Below are 12291 nucleotides of genomic sequence, written 5' to 3'. Positions count from 1 at the left end.
TCCATGACGTTACTGGTTTCCTATTGGACTAAACATTGCTGTTTATAGAAGAAAACGTTCTTTGCAAAGTATAAATCATTGTGTGAAAAGAGCTTTAAATGAGTATACAGTGAAAATCATACTATGTAAGAAAAATGTTCTGTATGACTAAATACAAATAGTATGTTAAAATGGTATGCTCGTGTAATCTCTGCTTTAGGAGACTGAGGCAGGAAGATCCCTTGAGCCCAGGAACTCAAGGCCATCCTGGACAATAGTATCAAGACTTATTTCAAATAAACAAATAAAAAAAATCACCAAAAAAGTGCAAAATGGCATCCATCACATTGGGCCTAATGGTAACTATCACAAGGCAAATTTTATTTCAAAATCTGAGTATTCATTAGTAAATGAACTGAAACTTTCTTTCCTACTGTGTGGTAAATGAGATCATCAGTATTTACACATACTGTATGTATTCTATAAACAGAAGCATTAAAGTACCTTATAATGTCCATTCATCACAGCATCATGTAGGGGAGTAATCTGGTACTTTCCTTTGACATTCACATCTGCTCCACCCTTTAATAGTTCACTTACTGTCTGATAAAATCCTCCTACACTAGCTTCATGAAGTGCTGTCCAACCTATTATACAAGAAAGACATTTTTTATTTGACATCTTAATAGTGGTTCATGCTTACTCTTTTTAAAAAGCAAAACAATTCTAGGAGCTAGAGAGATGCCTCAGTGGTCAATATCATATACTGTTCTTGCAGAGGACCTGTGTTTGGTTCCCAGCACTAACACTGGATAGCTCACAACTACCTGTAACTCCAGTTCTAGGGTGTCTAACACCCTCATATTACGTCAACAAAGACAGATACACACATACATATACACATGTAATTAAAGCTAATAAATATTTTAAAACACTCTAATTTTATATAGTTTCTTTAAAAGTATTCTGATTACATAAGCTCAAATAGCATCTCCTAAGAGTATTTTGTATTATTTAGTGGATTCAAGGAGGATTGTGAATGTAGCTCAGTTTATACTGTGTGCCTAGTTTATACTGGTTATGAGAACTGATTCTACATAAAGCCAAACATGGTTCTGCATGCCTGTAATCCTTGCACATTGGAGGTGAGATCAGGAGAATATAAACTACAAAGTTATCCTCTGCTACATACCAAGTTTGAGGCCAAACTGAGCTACATGAAACCTGTCTTTAAAGAAAAAAGAAAAAAGAAAACAATCATATCTTTAACTCTGAGCCCTGCTACGGCAAAATATAAAAAAAGAGACAAAAACATATATCTTTATTTTTAATTATGTGTGTCCATGTATCTCTATGCGGCAATGTATATATAAATGAAGTGCCCATGGAGGCCAAAGGTACTGGATATTCCTGGACATAAAGTTACAGTGGCTGTGAGCTGCCTGATACAGGTGTTAGGAACTGAACCTGAGTCCTGTATAAGAGCATTACAAACTCCTCACTGTTGAGTTACCACTCCAACCCAAGAAAGCAAGTATTTTAAAGTATTCTTAAAAGCCTTCCCCATCAGTTATCAAGCAGTACAGAATATTGGTTACAGGCTACTTCTGTGGGGAAGAGGGAAAAGGCTCTATTTCTAATTCAAGGTATAACCATTAAAGTATCTCAGCCAGCAGTCCACATATGTCTGAGTTAAAGGCATATTTCTCCCTTACTTACACAAACAACTATTTATATCTGCAGTAATTCAACCAACAAACCATATACCATGTCTTTATATAAAACCACCTTTTTAGTCAGAGGTAACAGTATGCTGTTGATAATTACTAAATTCAATAAATCATATGATAGATTTAATAAAGTCCAAAAATTACAGTAAAATCATATTTAACTTACACTTTAGGTCTCAATCTAAGCATTGACATTTTTAGGCTAGAAAACTCGTTTTTGTTCTGAGCACCATATACTATTTAACAGCTTTCCTGGCCTCCATCTTCTGGACTGAAGAAGCACCTCCTATTTCAGAAATAACCATGAAAAAGATTGGCAAGGGCTGGAGAGGTGGCTCAGACATTAAAGGCTAGGCTCACAACCAAAATTGTTGGTAAATATTTTCCAGTGTTCTTTGAGAGGAAAGTCAACTCAACTGAGAAACCATTAACACAAATTCATAGCAATTCCAATAAAATAAAAAATAAGACAAGGTTGTCCATCCTCTCCATACCTATTCAATATAGTGCTTGAAGTCTTAGCTAGAGCAGTAAGACAACTGAATGAGATTAAGGACATACAAACTGGAAAGAAGTCAAAATATTTTTATTTGCAGATGATATGATAGCATACATAAGTGACCCTACAATTCAACTAAGAACTCCTACAGGTGATAAGCACCTTCAGTAAAGTTGCTGTGTATCTGTCCAGCTACGTCACTTCCTGTCTGTCTGTACAGACCTCCAGACCTCTATGGTTAGCTAGTGGCAAACTCCATTCTCTGACCCCCAGACAGGCTTTATTTGTTCAAGAAAGATTACACCACATTGCTGGATATGAATTCTACCAGGAAACTCCTATAGCTAGTAAACACTGTCAGCAAAGTATCTGAATACAAAATTAACTCACAAATATCTGTAGGCCTCCTATATACAAATGACAAATGGATGAGGAAATCAGGGAAACAATACCTTTCACAATAGCCTCAAATAATATAAAATATCTTGGGGTAATTCTAACTAAGCAAATGAAAGACTTACATTATTAAAAACTTCAAGTCTTTGAAGAAATTAAAGAAGATAATAGAAGATGGAAAGATCTCCCATGCTCATGAATCTGTAGGATTAACATAGTAAAAATGGCCACCCTACCAAAAGTAATCTACAGATCACTTTAATCCCCTTCAAAATTCCAACACAATTCTTCACAGATCTTGAAAGGACTATTTCTTCTTCATATAGAAACACACACACATACACACACACACACACACACACACACACACACACACACACACACACACACACACAAGCTCAAATAATCCTGAATAATAAAAGAACTTCTGGAGGCATTACCTTTCCTAATTTAAAAGCAGCATGATACTGGCAAAAACAAAACAAAACAAAACAAACAAACAAACAAACAAAAAACCAGACAAGTTGATCAACAGAATCAAATTAAAGGCACAGATATAAATCCACATACCTATGGATACCTGTTGTTTTATTTGTTCGCCAGAAATACACACTGGAAAAAAAGGCAACATCTTCAACAAATGGTTCTGGTCAGACTGTATGGTTACATGTAGAAGAATCCAAATAGATCTACTTATCATGCTGCACAAAATTCAACTCCAAATGGATCAAAGGTATCAACATAAGACCAGATACACTCAATCTGGTAGAAGAGAAAGTGGAGAATAGCATTGAACTTATTGGCACAGGAATTCTGAACAGAATACTGTTAGCACAACCACTAAGATCAACAATTAATAAATGGGACCTCATGAAGCTGAAAAGCTTCTACATGGCAAAGGACACCATCATTCAGACAAAATTGCAGCCTACAAAATGGGGGAAAACTTTACCAACTACACTTCTGATAAAGGGCTAATACCCAAAATATATAAAGAACTCAAAGAACTAGATATCAAAAAATAAATAAACCAATTAAAAATAGGGTATAGATCTAAACAATGAAATCCTGTTGTAGAATTTTAGTTTAAGATGTGTTAAATTTGTTTATGCTGTGAAATATTTGTTTAATGACGCAAAGATGTGTTGCATTCTTTTGTGTTGCATTTGTTTAACTCTGTGAAGCTGTGTTACTTTGCCTGCCTAAAACACCTGATTGGTCTAATAAAGAGCTGAATGGCCAATAGCTAGGAGAGGGATTGTCAGGGCTGCCAGGCAGAGAGAATAAATAGAAGGAGGAAAAGAAGAGTGAGAAAAGGAGGAGGAGAGGAGGATGCCAGGGGACAGTCACCCAGCAACAGAGCCAGTCACAGAGTGAAAGGAAAGAAAGGGATATAGAATAAAGGTAAAAGCAAAAGGGAGGAAGGATAATTTAAGTTAAGAAAAGCTGGCTAGAAACAAGCCAAACCAAGGTCAGGCATTCATAAGGAAGAATAAGTCTCTATGTATTTACTTGGGGGCTAGGTGGTGGGCCCACACAAAGAATAAAAAAAAAAAACTACAAATTCCCAGTAAGGAAACTCAAATGGCCAAAAAATACTTGAAGAAATGTTCAACATCCTTAGCCATCAGGGAAATGCAAATCAAAATGACTCTGAGATACTGAATGGCTAAGACACCTGTCAGGTTAAGATCAATACAACAAGTGACAGCTCATGCTGATAAGGATGTAGAGTAAGAGGAACACTTGTCCATTGCTGGTGGGAATGTAAACTTATACAGCCACTATGGCAATCAGTCTTGCAGTTTCTCAGGAAGCTGGGAATCAATCTACCTAAAGATGCAGCTATTCTATTCTTGGGAATACCCAAAGGAAATTTCATCCTACCACAGAGACACTTTATTAACCATGTTCATTACATGTTCATTCATAATATCCAGAAATTGGAAACAATCTAGATGTTCCTCAACAGAACAATGGATAAAGAAAATGTGGTATGCAGGGAATCATGGAGTTGACTTGGCTAAGCTGCCTTGAGAGGCACATGCCAGAGGTTTTTGGAGTCCATGGCTCTTGGGGCACTGTGTGCCTTTTAGTTCCTGAGAAACCAGGTACAACCTCAGGTGGTGAAACACTCATGCAAGTTTGTGTTTCTGTGTTCCCAGATGTCAATGAAACATATAGAAGACTGGCTAGATAATTGGTCTTAGACATCAATCTTGTGTGCCCTGTATAGCTTGAAAACATCATTGTATCCTGGCAACTACCATTATGTTGATCCTGGTAGGTACTATTATATTCAGTTTCTGAAAGGGAATAAAAAGTCTGATTGCTTGCAATAAATTGTCATAGCCTCAGTCTTGCTATGACCCCTTGAGCCTGATCAAGATTTATTTCTCACCGGCCATATCAGGTAACCTTGGCCTGGTAAGTAAGCACTGGCACTTCCAGTTGTACATTTACACAATGGAGTGTTATTCAGTTGTGACATGAAATTTGCTTGCAAATGTATGGAACTAGAAAAGAAAATCATCCTGAGTGAGGTATCTCAGACTCAGAAAGAAAGACTAATATGGTATGAATTTGCTTATAGGTAGATACTAGCTTTTAAGTCAATGATAACCAAGATACAATCTGTATAACCATAGAGGGTAGGTATAGAGTAAGGGGCCAGAGGAAACAGTAACTCTAGTTGGGAAAGAGAAAACTCTAGTTGGGAAAGAGAAATAGAGTAATTACAGATGGAATAGAGAATCAAGTGAAGCTGTGGGAAGTGGAGATGAGGGAGAGAATAGGGAAGAGACAGTCAAAATTAAAGGCCATTTGAAGGGTAGTATGAAAACCTAACAGAGTAGGAACTTCCTAAAATATATACATATATAAAGGCAATCTAAATGAAACTGCCAAATAATGGGGAAAACAGAGTCCCAAGTGGTCATCTCTTGTCACCAAAGCTTCCAGCACCTAGACAATTGAGTTGTTGGCCAAAGGGGTTCCATGGGAATCCCCAAACAACCCAGGCTCTTGCCAAAATAGTTAACTCTCCACAATCTGGCAGTAAGTCTCCATTGCTAAAGACAACACCTGCACAACTCATTGAACATGGAGAAGTCAAGCTAGTGCCTATATAGAAACTTCACCCCCACTGGCTAGTGTTTTTGGTATAGGAAGGTACTCTTCATGCTACCAAAGGAGAAATGTGAACACCAACTCATCTGCAAACTCTTTATTCTACCTTCATCCTGTCTGTAAGAAGTGCTAGGGCGATGGTAACACAAATTTCTGGGAGTAACCAACCAATATCTGATTTAGCTTAAGGCCCACTCCACAAGAGAGAATCCCTATCCAATGCTGCTTAGTAGACAGTCCCATAACTAGGGCAAAACCAAATACTATTGATCTAAACAAAGAAAAAATATAGTACTAAAATGACTCCTAATGATATTCTGATATACTCATATAGATCAGTGCCTTGTTCAGTCATCATCAGAAAAGCTTCCTCCTACAGCAGATGGGAACAAATACAGAGACTTACAGCCAGACAACACAGAGAGTGAGATACCTTGGAACATTCAGCCTTAAATGGGATGTCTCCATCAAATTCCTCCCCTCAGAGTTCAGGGAACCCCACTGAGGAGGAGGCAGAAAGAGTGTAAGAGTCAGGGGGGATGAAGAACATCAGGAAAACAAGGACATCTAGATCAACATGAGCAAAACAATGCAAAGAAAAATCACAGAGACTGAAGCAGCATGCATGGGTCTGCACCAGGACCTGTGTGTGTGTGTGTGTGTGTGTGTGTGTGTGTGTGTGTGTGTGTACACACACATAATATAATAATATATAATATATATATTATATATATATATATATATGACTTGCAGTTTAGTGCTTTATGGGATTCCAAAGTATATGAATGAGTGGGTCTCTGATTTTTATGCCTTCTCTTGGGCTCTGTTCCTTCTGTTGGTTTGTCCTGTCCAATTTCAAGGTGATAGTTTTTGTTTATCTTTTTGTATTTTATTTTGTTATATTTTAATATTATCTCTTAGAAGTCTGTTCTTGGGGCTGGAGAGATGGCTCAGAGGTTAAGAGCACTGACTACTCTTCCAGAGGTCCTGAGTTCAATTCCCAGCAAACACATGATGGCTCACAACCATCTATAATGAAATTTGGTGCCCTCTTCTGGCCCGCAGGCATACATGCAGGCAGAACATTGTATACATAATAAATAAATAAATAAATAAATAAATAAATAAAGTCTGTTCTTTTCTAATGAGAGACAGAAAGTGACTGGAACCAAATTAGGGGTGGAACAGGGAAGAACTAGGAGGATTAGAAGGAGGAGAAACAATAGCCAGGATATTTTGTGAGAAAAGAATCTATTTTCAATAAAGGAAAAATAATCTCCAAAACAGTAAATATTACCTGAAGATTGTTCCCCTGCAATTTTTCTTAAAATATAAATGGCTGTTCAAAGCAACAATTATAAAATTACCTTTTGATATTTAAACTATATGTAAATGTGACAAATAGGTATATCATAAAGGCTGAGAAAAATAAATGAACCAATATATAATTAATGTCCTTATATTTTTATGAACTTGAACAGTATTAGCTCTAAGAAAACTATGGAACATTACAGGTATATGTTATCACTAGATTACCCACTAAAAAAATGGAAATGAAAAAAGCAAATTAACTCCAAAGGAATAAAAAAAAACCAATCCTAAACCCAATCTTTTTTTAATTAATTTATTATTTTTACATATTAAACCCAGTTCCCCCTCCCTCCCCTTCTCCTGCTCCCTCCACCTTCCCCTTATCCCACCCCCCATTTGCTCCTCAGAGAGGGTAAGGGCTCCCATTGGGAGTCAAAGAAGTCTATCCCATCACCACTCGAGGCAGGACCAAGGCCCTCCCCTGTGTCTAGGTCGAGGAAGCTATCTCTCCATAGGAAATGGGCTCCAAAAATCCAGTTTATGCTAAACCCAATCTTTTATATTTAAATAGAAACTGACCAATTACTGTAAATTTCAATTGAAAGGCAGAGAATGGCAGTATGAATTTTTAAACAGTATATATCATCTATGACAAGTATATTTTAAATAAAAAATTAAAAGATTAAAAGGATGGGAAAATGTATAACAAATAATCTATAAGCAAATGATTAGGATATTATAGTAGTAGATTTCAAGACAAAGCATATTATCAGTAATGAAAAGTACACATAATAATAAAAGAGATGTTAAAAATCAAAACTGCATGTATAATTTATTAAAAGGACTTTAAGATATAAGGAGCAAAATTTTCCATAATTAAAGCATAGTTGTAAAGAAATTAACAACTCTCTAAGGAAATAATATATCAGAAGACAAAAATTCATTAAAGACATAAATAACCTGAACTACATTATCAACACCTTCATCAAACTAGCTTAGATATTACATCCAACAACTAAAGAATAAGAATCCATGTGTATATTTGATATTCACCGAGAGATTATATACAAAGCAAAAACAACTTTCAATGAATCAAAATTATTTGATTATGGTTTTTATAGTCAAATGAAATCAGTACTAGAAAGAATATCAAGATTGCAAGATGGATCAGAAGGAAAAGGCTCTTGTCATACAAGCCTGGTACCCAAGTGCAATCCCTGGAACCCATATGGAGGTGGAAGTAGAGAAGCACTGATCTCCACATGCACACTACACAACACATAACAAGAGAATCTCCAAATATTTAAAATTTAAACAACTTCTAAAAAAAACCACTAGATAGAATAAAAATCATACAATTTCAAATATTTCAAACTGAGTAATACCAAAATAAAATATATGAAAATAAGTATGATGCAACAAAGTGGTACTTGGAGGGAATTTTAAATTAGTGGAAAAGACAAAATCAATAGCTTCGTTTTCCACTTCAGAGAACTAGAAAAGCTAATATCATAAGGCAGCTACTGAAGAGTTGCTTGGCACAATTTATAACCATGAACCAATGAAGGACTTCACATAACAAGGAATAAATAGGAGGTGACCCCGTTAGTAATACAAGTACCTTAAATATTTGCTGTTGGAGAAGCCTCTAGTCTTTGCAGACTTGAGTCCAGTTTGAGGACTTTCAAGAAATCTGTACTATGGTGTTGTATCAGAAAAGAACTAATCCCAAGTTGGGCCTTCCTCAACTGGACCTTTCCTGTGCCATTTGATGCTCTGACAATCAGCAGTCTTACAAAGCAGTTCCAAAAAGCAGCTAAACAGCTTGATGTACCAAGGTACTAAAAAGGTCCCTGTGCTCTGTTTGAACACCAGGGAGAGGCAGACAGGCATACCGAGACAAGCATACAACTTAAAATATAAATTGACTTAAAAAGCAAATCCAGACAGGTATCCCGCCTAGGTCTACAGCTGCAATTCAGGTTCCAAGCAATGCACTAACAACAACAAACACTTCATCCTTGCTGCCAGGAACAATGTACCCACCCAGACTAAAATAGTGGCCCAACAAGAACAGATCAACCTTTATAACATCCTCAAAAAGTGACCTGCACCTTTCCTATGCTGCTGTGACAGCCACACCCAGAAGTACCAACAATCAAACATTGCCTACGACATATACTTTCCTAAGCACACAGTGGGTGCATTTTAAGGTATCCTACACTGACTTCCATTGTGTTGTGATAATAGCTCTTGTTTTTAAGGTAAAAATAACCTGGTCAACTTACTAGACTACAGATGTTCAGATGTCTGTGTGTTACACACACACAGAGAGAGAGAGAGAGAGAGAGAGAGAGAGAGAGAGGAGAGAGAGAGAGAGAGAGAGAGAGAGAGAGACAGAGACACAGAGACACAGAGACACACACACACACACACACACACACACACACAGAGGCTGAGAGAGACAGAGAGTATTTGTATTTTTAAACAAATGTTAATTTCTGATGAAAATGGCCTGCAGACTACCTTGTGAAAACACTGTTCACTGTGACTCTGAGGAGTAAGATAGCAAGGAATAAAAACAGAGGAAGGATACAAACAGAAAGGAAAATAATAAGAGTCGGAGAAGCCTGGAAAATAAAATAAGAATAATTAATTCATGAAGGTCATGGAATTCTCTGGGGCAGTGAGAAAATTGGCTGGAGATACCAAAGAAACAATCACAAAGGATGTTAACACTGTCACAAGGAAAAGGGGCAATGAAAAAATACATTAAGTTAAAGTCAAATTTGGCTGCAGGTAGAGCTACTCTTGAACACAAGAAACAGTAAGTACTGAAGAAAGGACTACAAATACTTTAAAATCAAGAGAGTAAATGTGAGGGCCAGGACCCAGAGGCTGGACAGTCCAGAGACCCAGGATAGAACCAAATACGGCTGGCAAAAAAAAGTCATTGAAATCTCTAATAATATTCTACTATACTCATAGATTGGTGCCCAGCCCAACTGTCATCAGAGAGGCTTCACCCAGAAACTGATGGAAACAGAGGAAGAGACCCTTACTGCAACTTGATATGCCAAAGCTGGATGATATACATGGGAGGCCTGCCCTTTCCTGAAGAGAAAGGAAAAGGAGTGGATGGTGGGGAGAGGAGGAAGGAGGGACTGGGAGAAGTGGAAAGTCTGATAAGGCTGGGAAAATTAATTAATTTATTTTTTTTAAAAAAGAAGTAAATGCTCTTGCAAACAGATGCGTAAGGTTTATAGGATCTTGCTTATTAATCTGAATGTGAGATTTAAGGGCTAGAGAGATGGTTCAGGAGGTAAAGGTGCTTTCTGTTAACCTTGATGGCCTGAGTTCAATCCTGGGATCCCACATGGTAGAAAAAACCGACTTCCACAAATTTTCCTCTCACGTCCACACATGTGTTGCTATAAGTATGCACGCACACCCACACTCATGCATACATGCACACTAAATCAGTCAATAAATCTAGTTAAAATGATTTTTAAAATTATTTTAAACTATGATTACACTGCAAACCCAGGCCTTACTAATCTAAGTACTGGAGGAGCACCTGCTCAACCATGGGTTGTACTATGCCATCATTTATGCACTGTCTAATAAAAGACAATCTAGAAACAAAAGGAAAAGTATAGCTACTCCAAAGCACCCACCAAGACTGGTCCACCGCTGTTCAGTGGACTAATACACAAGTATCTATACAGTCAGTCCAATCCAGAAAAATGTAAGATTCTCTTCAGAAGGAAGTACTCAGAGTCAGTCACAGGGAAAGACTGTTTCCTTTCTGAGCAACTTACCTACCTTCTACCTCATATTCTATTCTGCCTATGTTCCTGGTCATTACTCCTTCTGTTATCCCTGCCATTACTATCAATTTTCCCTTGCAATCTAGTTAATATTAATTCCTTCTAGTTTTGATCCCATCTTACCACCATTCAAGGTTAAGTCTCATATTTACAGTCTTGCAAAGGTAGCACCAGGAAACATCCTTCCTTCTGTTCTTTCTCTCATTTTAGGAAAAAGGAAGGTGAATAAAATATGTCTTTGTAGTATAAACCAGAGAAATGTTTTTGGAGAGAATTTACTGTATAAACTGCTCTCCATAATGATGTTTATCTGGTTTGCTGTTGCATAAAAAATGGTGGAAATGTCAATCAGCCAAGTTATGCTGGTAAGTCAGGGTTACCACCCACAGTTGTCTAGGGAGCCATTTGTAGTCTTAGTTGAATTACCCAGGTGGAGAGTATGACAAAGTGAGCCGAAGGCAGTATCCTCTCCGGTAATTTTCTGGCTTTCCATTATTCCCAAGGAAGAGAATTAGATGGATGGTGAAAGAACATTTCATTTCTCATTGAAGATGTCAGGTAGGTGATGTGCAGTGCCTTTAATCCCAGCACCCAGGAGGGAGAGGCAGGTGGATCTCTGTGAGTTAGAGGCCAGTCTGGTCTACAGAGCAAGATCTAGGAAAGCTAGGCTACACAGAGAAATCCTGACTCAAAAGAGGGCGGGGGACAGACTATGATAAATCAGTCATATTAGAAGTGGGTATATTAGCCAGGCATTGGTGGCTCATGCCTTTAATCCCAGCACTCGGGAGGCAGAGGCAGGTGGATCTCTGTGAGTTTGAGGCCAGCCTGGTCTCCAGAGTGAGTGCCAGGATAGGCTCCAAAGCTACACAGAGAAACCCTGTCTCAAAAAACCAAAAAAAAAAAAAAGTGGGTATATTATATTATTAAAGAGTATTTTATGCATTAGCCTCATTGTAATGTTTTCTAAATACAAAAAATATAGATATGTTAGTTTAAAAATATTTGTAGTAAATAATCCTTGACAATGCCAACAGTGATAAGGGACTATTGCAGTCTAATGATCTGGGAAAAACTAGAAAGCAGAATTTCCAGTAGGAATGTTAAAGTCAACCTGCATATGTCAGGGAAGTAAAGGTCCTGAGTCATTCATTCAATTCATTAAAAATGCCTTTCTGTATCAGTAAAAAAAAAATATTTGTAGCAAACTAAAACTCATGATATATAATATATATAAACATAAAAACTTATGAAAATGCTTATAAAAGATGACAGATTTTTTTAAATCCCGAGCAAAGAATTATTTAAATCTAGAATATTTACTATCCATTATATTATCTATCTGCATGTCCCGGTATGTCTATGAGGTAAAGGCTTAGTTCCTTAGTTATTAGGAAATGGTAGAGCTTTTAAGAGG

General features: G+C 37.1%; 1 protein-coding gene across 1 annotated transcript in view; it reads right to left on the bottom strand.

Moving 5' to 3' along the window:
- The window catches only part of Ankrd31 (ankyrin repeat domain 31), a 128821-nt gene that overhangs the window by 77615 nt on the left and 38915 nt on the right, over positions 1-12291 (bottom strand). Inside the window, exons 10-12 of the mRNA XM_035438778.1 lie at positions 11154-11192; positions 3452-3491; positions 484-667 (exon numbers count right to left, since the gene is read on the bottom strand). Of these exons, the coding sequence (XP_035294669.1) occupies positions 484-667; positions 3452-3491; positions 11154-11192 (263 nt within the window). The remainder of the gene's footprint in view (positions 1-483; positions 668-3451; positions 3492-11153; positions 11193-12291) is intronic.

The sequence above is a fragment of the Cricetulus griseus genome, chromosome 2 (assembly GCF_003668045.3).
Source record: "Cricetulus griseus strain 17A/GY chromosome 2, alternate assembly CriGri-PICRH-1.0, whole genome shotgun sequence".
In the NCBI taxonomy this organism is placed as follows: Eukaryota; Metazoa; Chordata; class Mammalia; order Rodentia; family Cricetidae; genus Cricetulus; species Cricetulus griseus.
The sequence above is the reverse complement of the archived record's forward strand: the minus strand, read 5'-3'. Positions and strand labels throughout refer to the sequence as shown.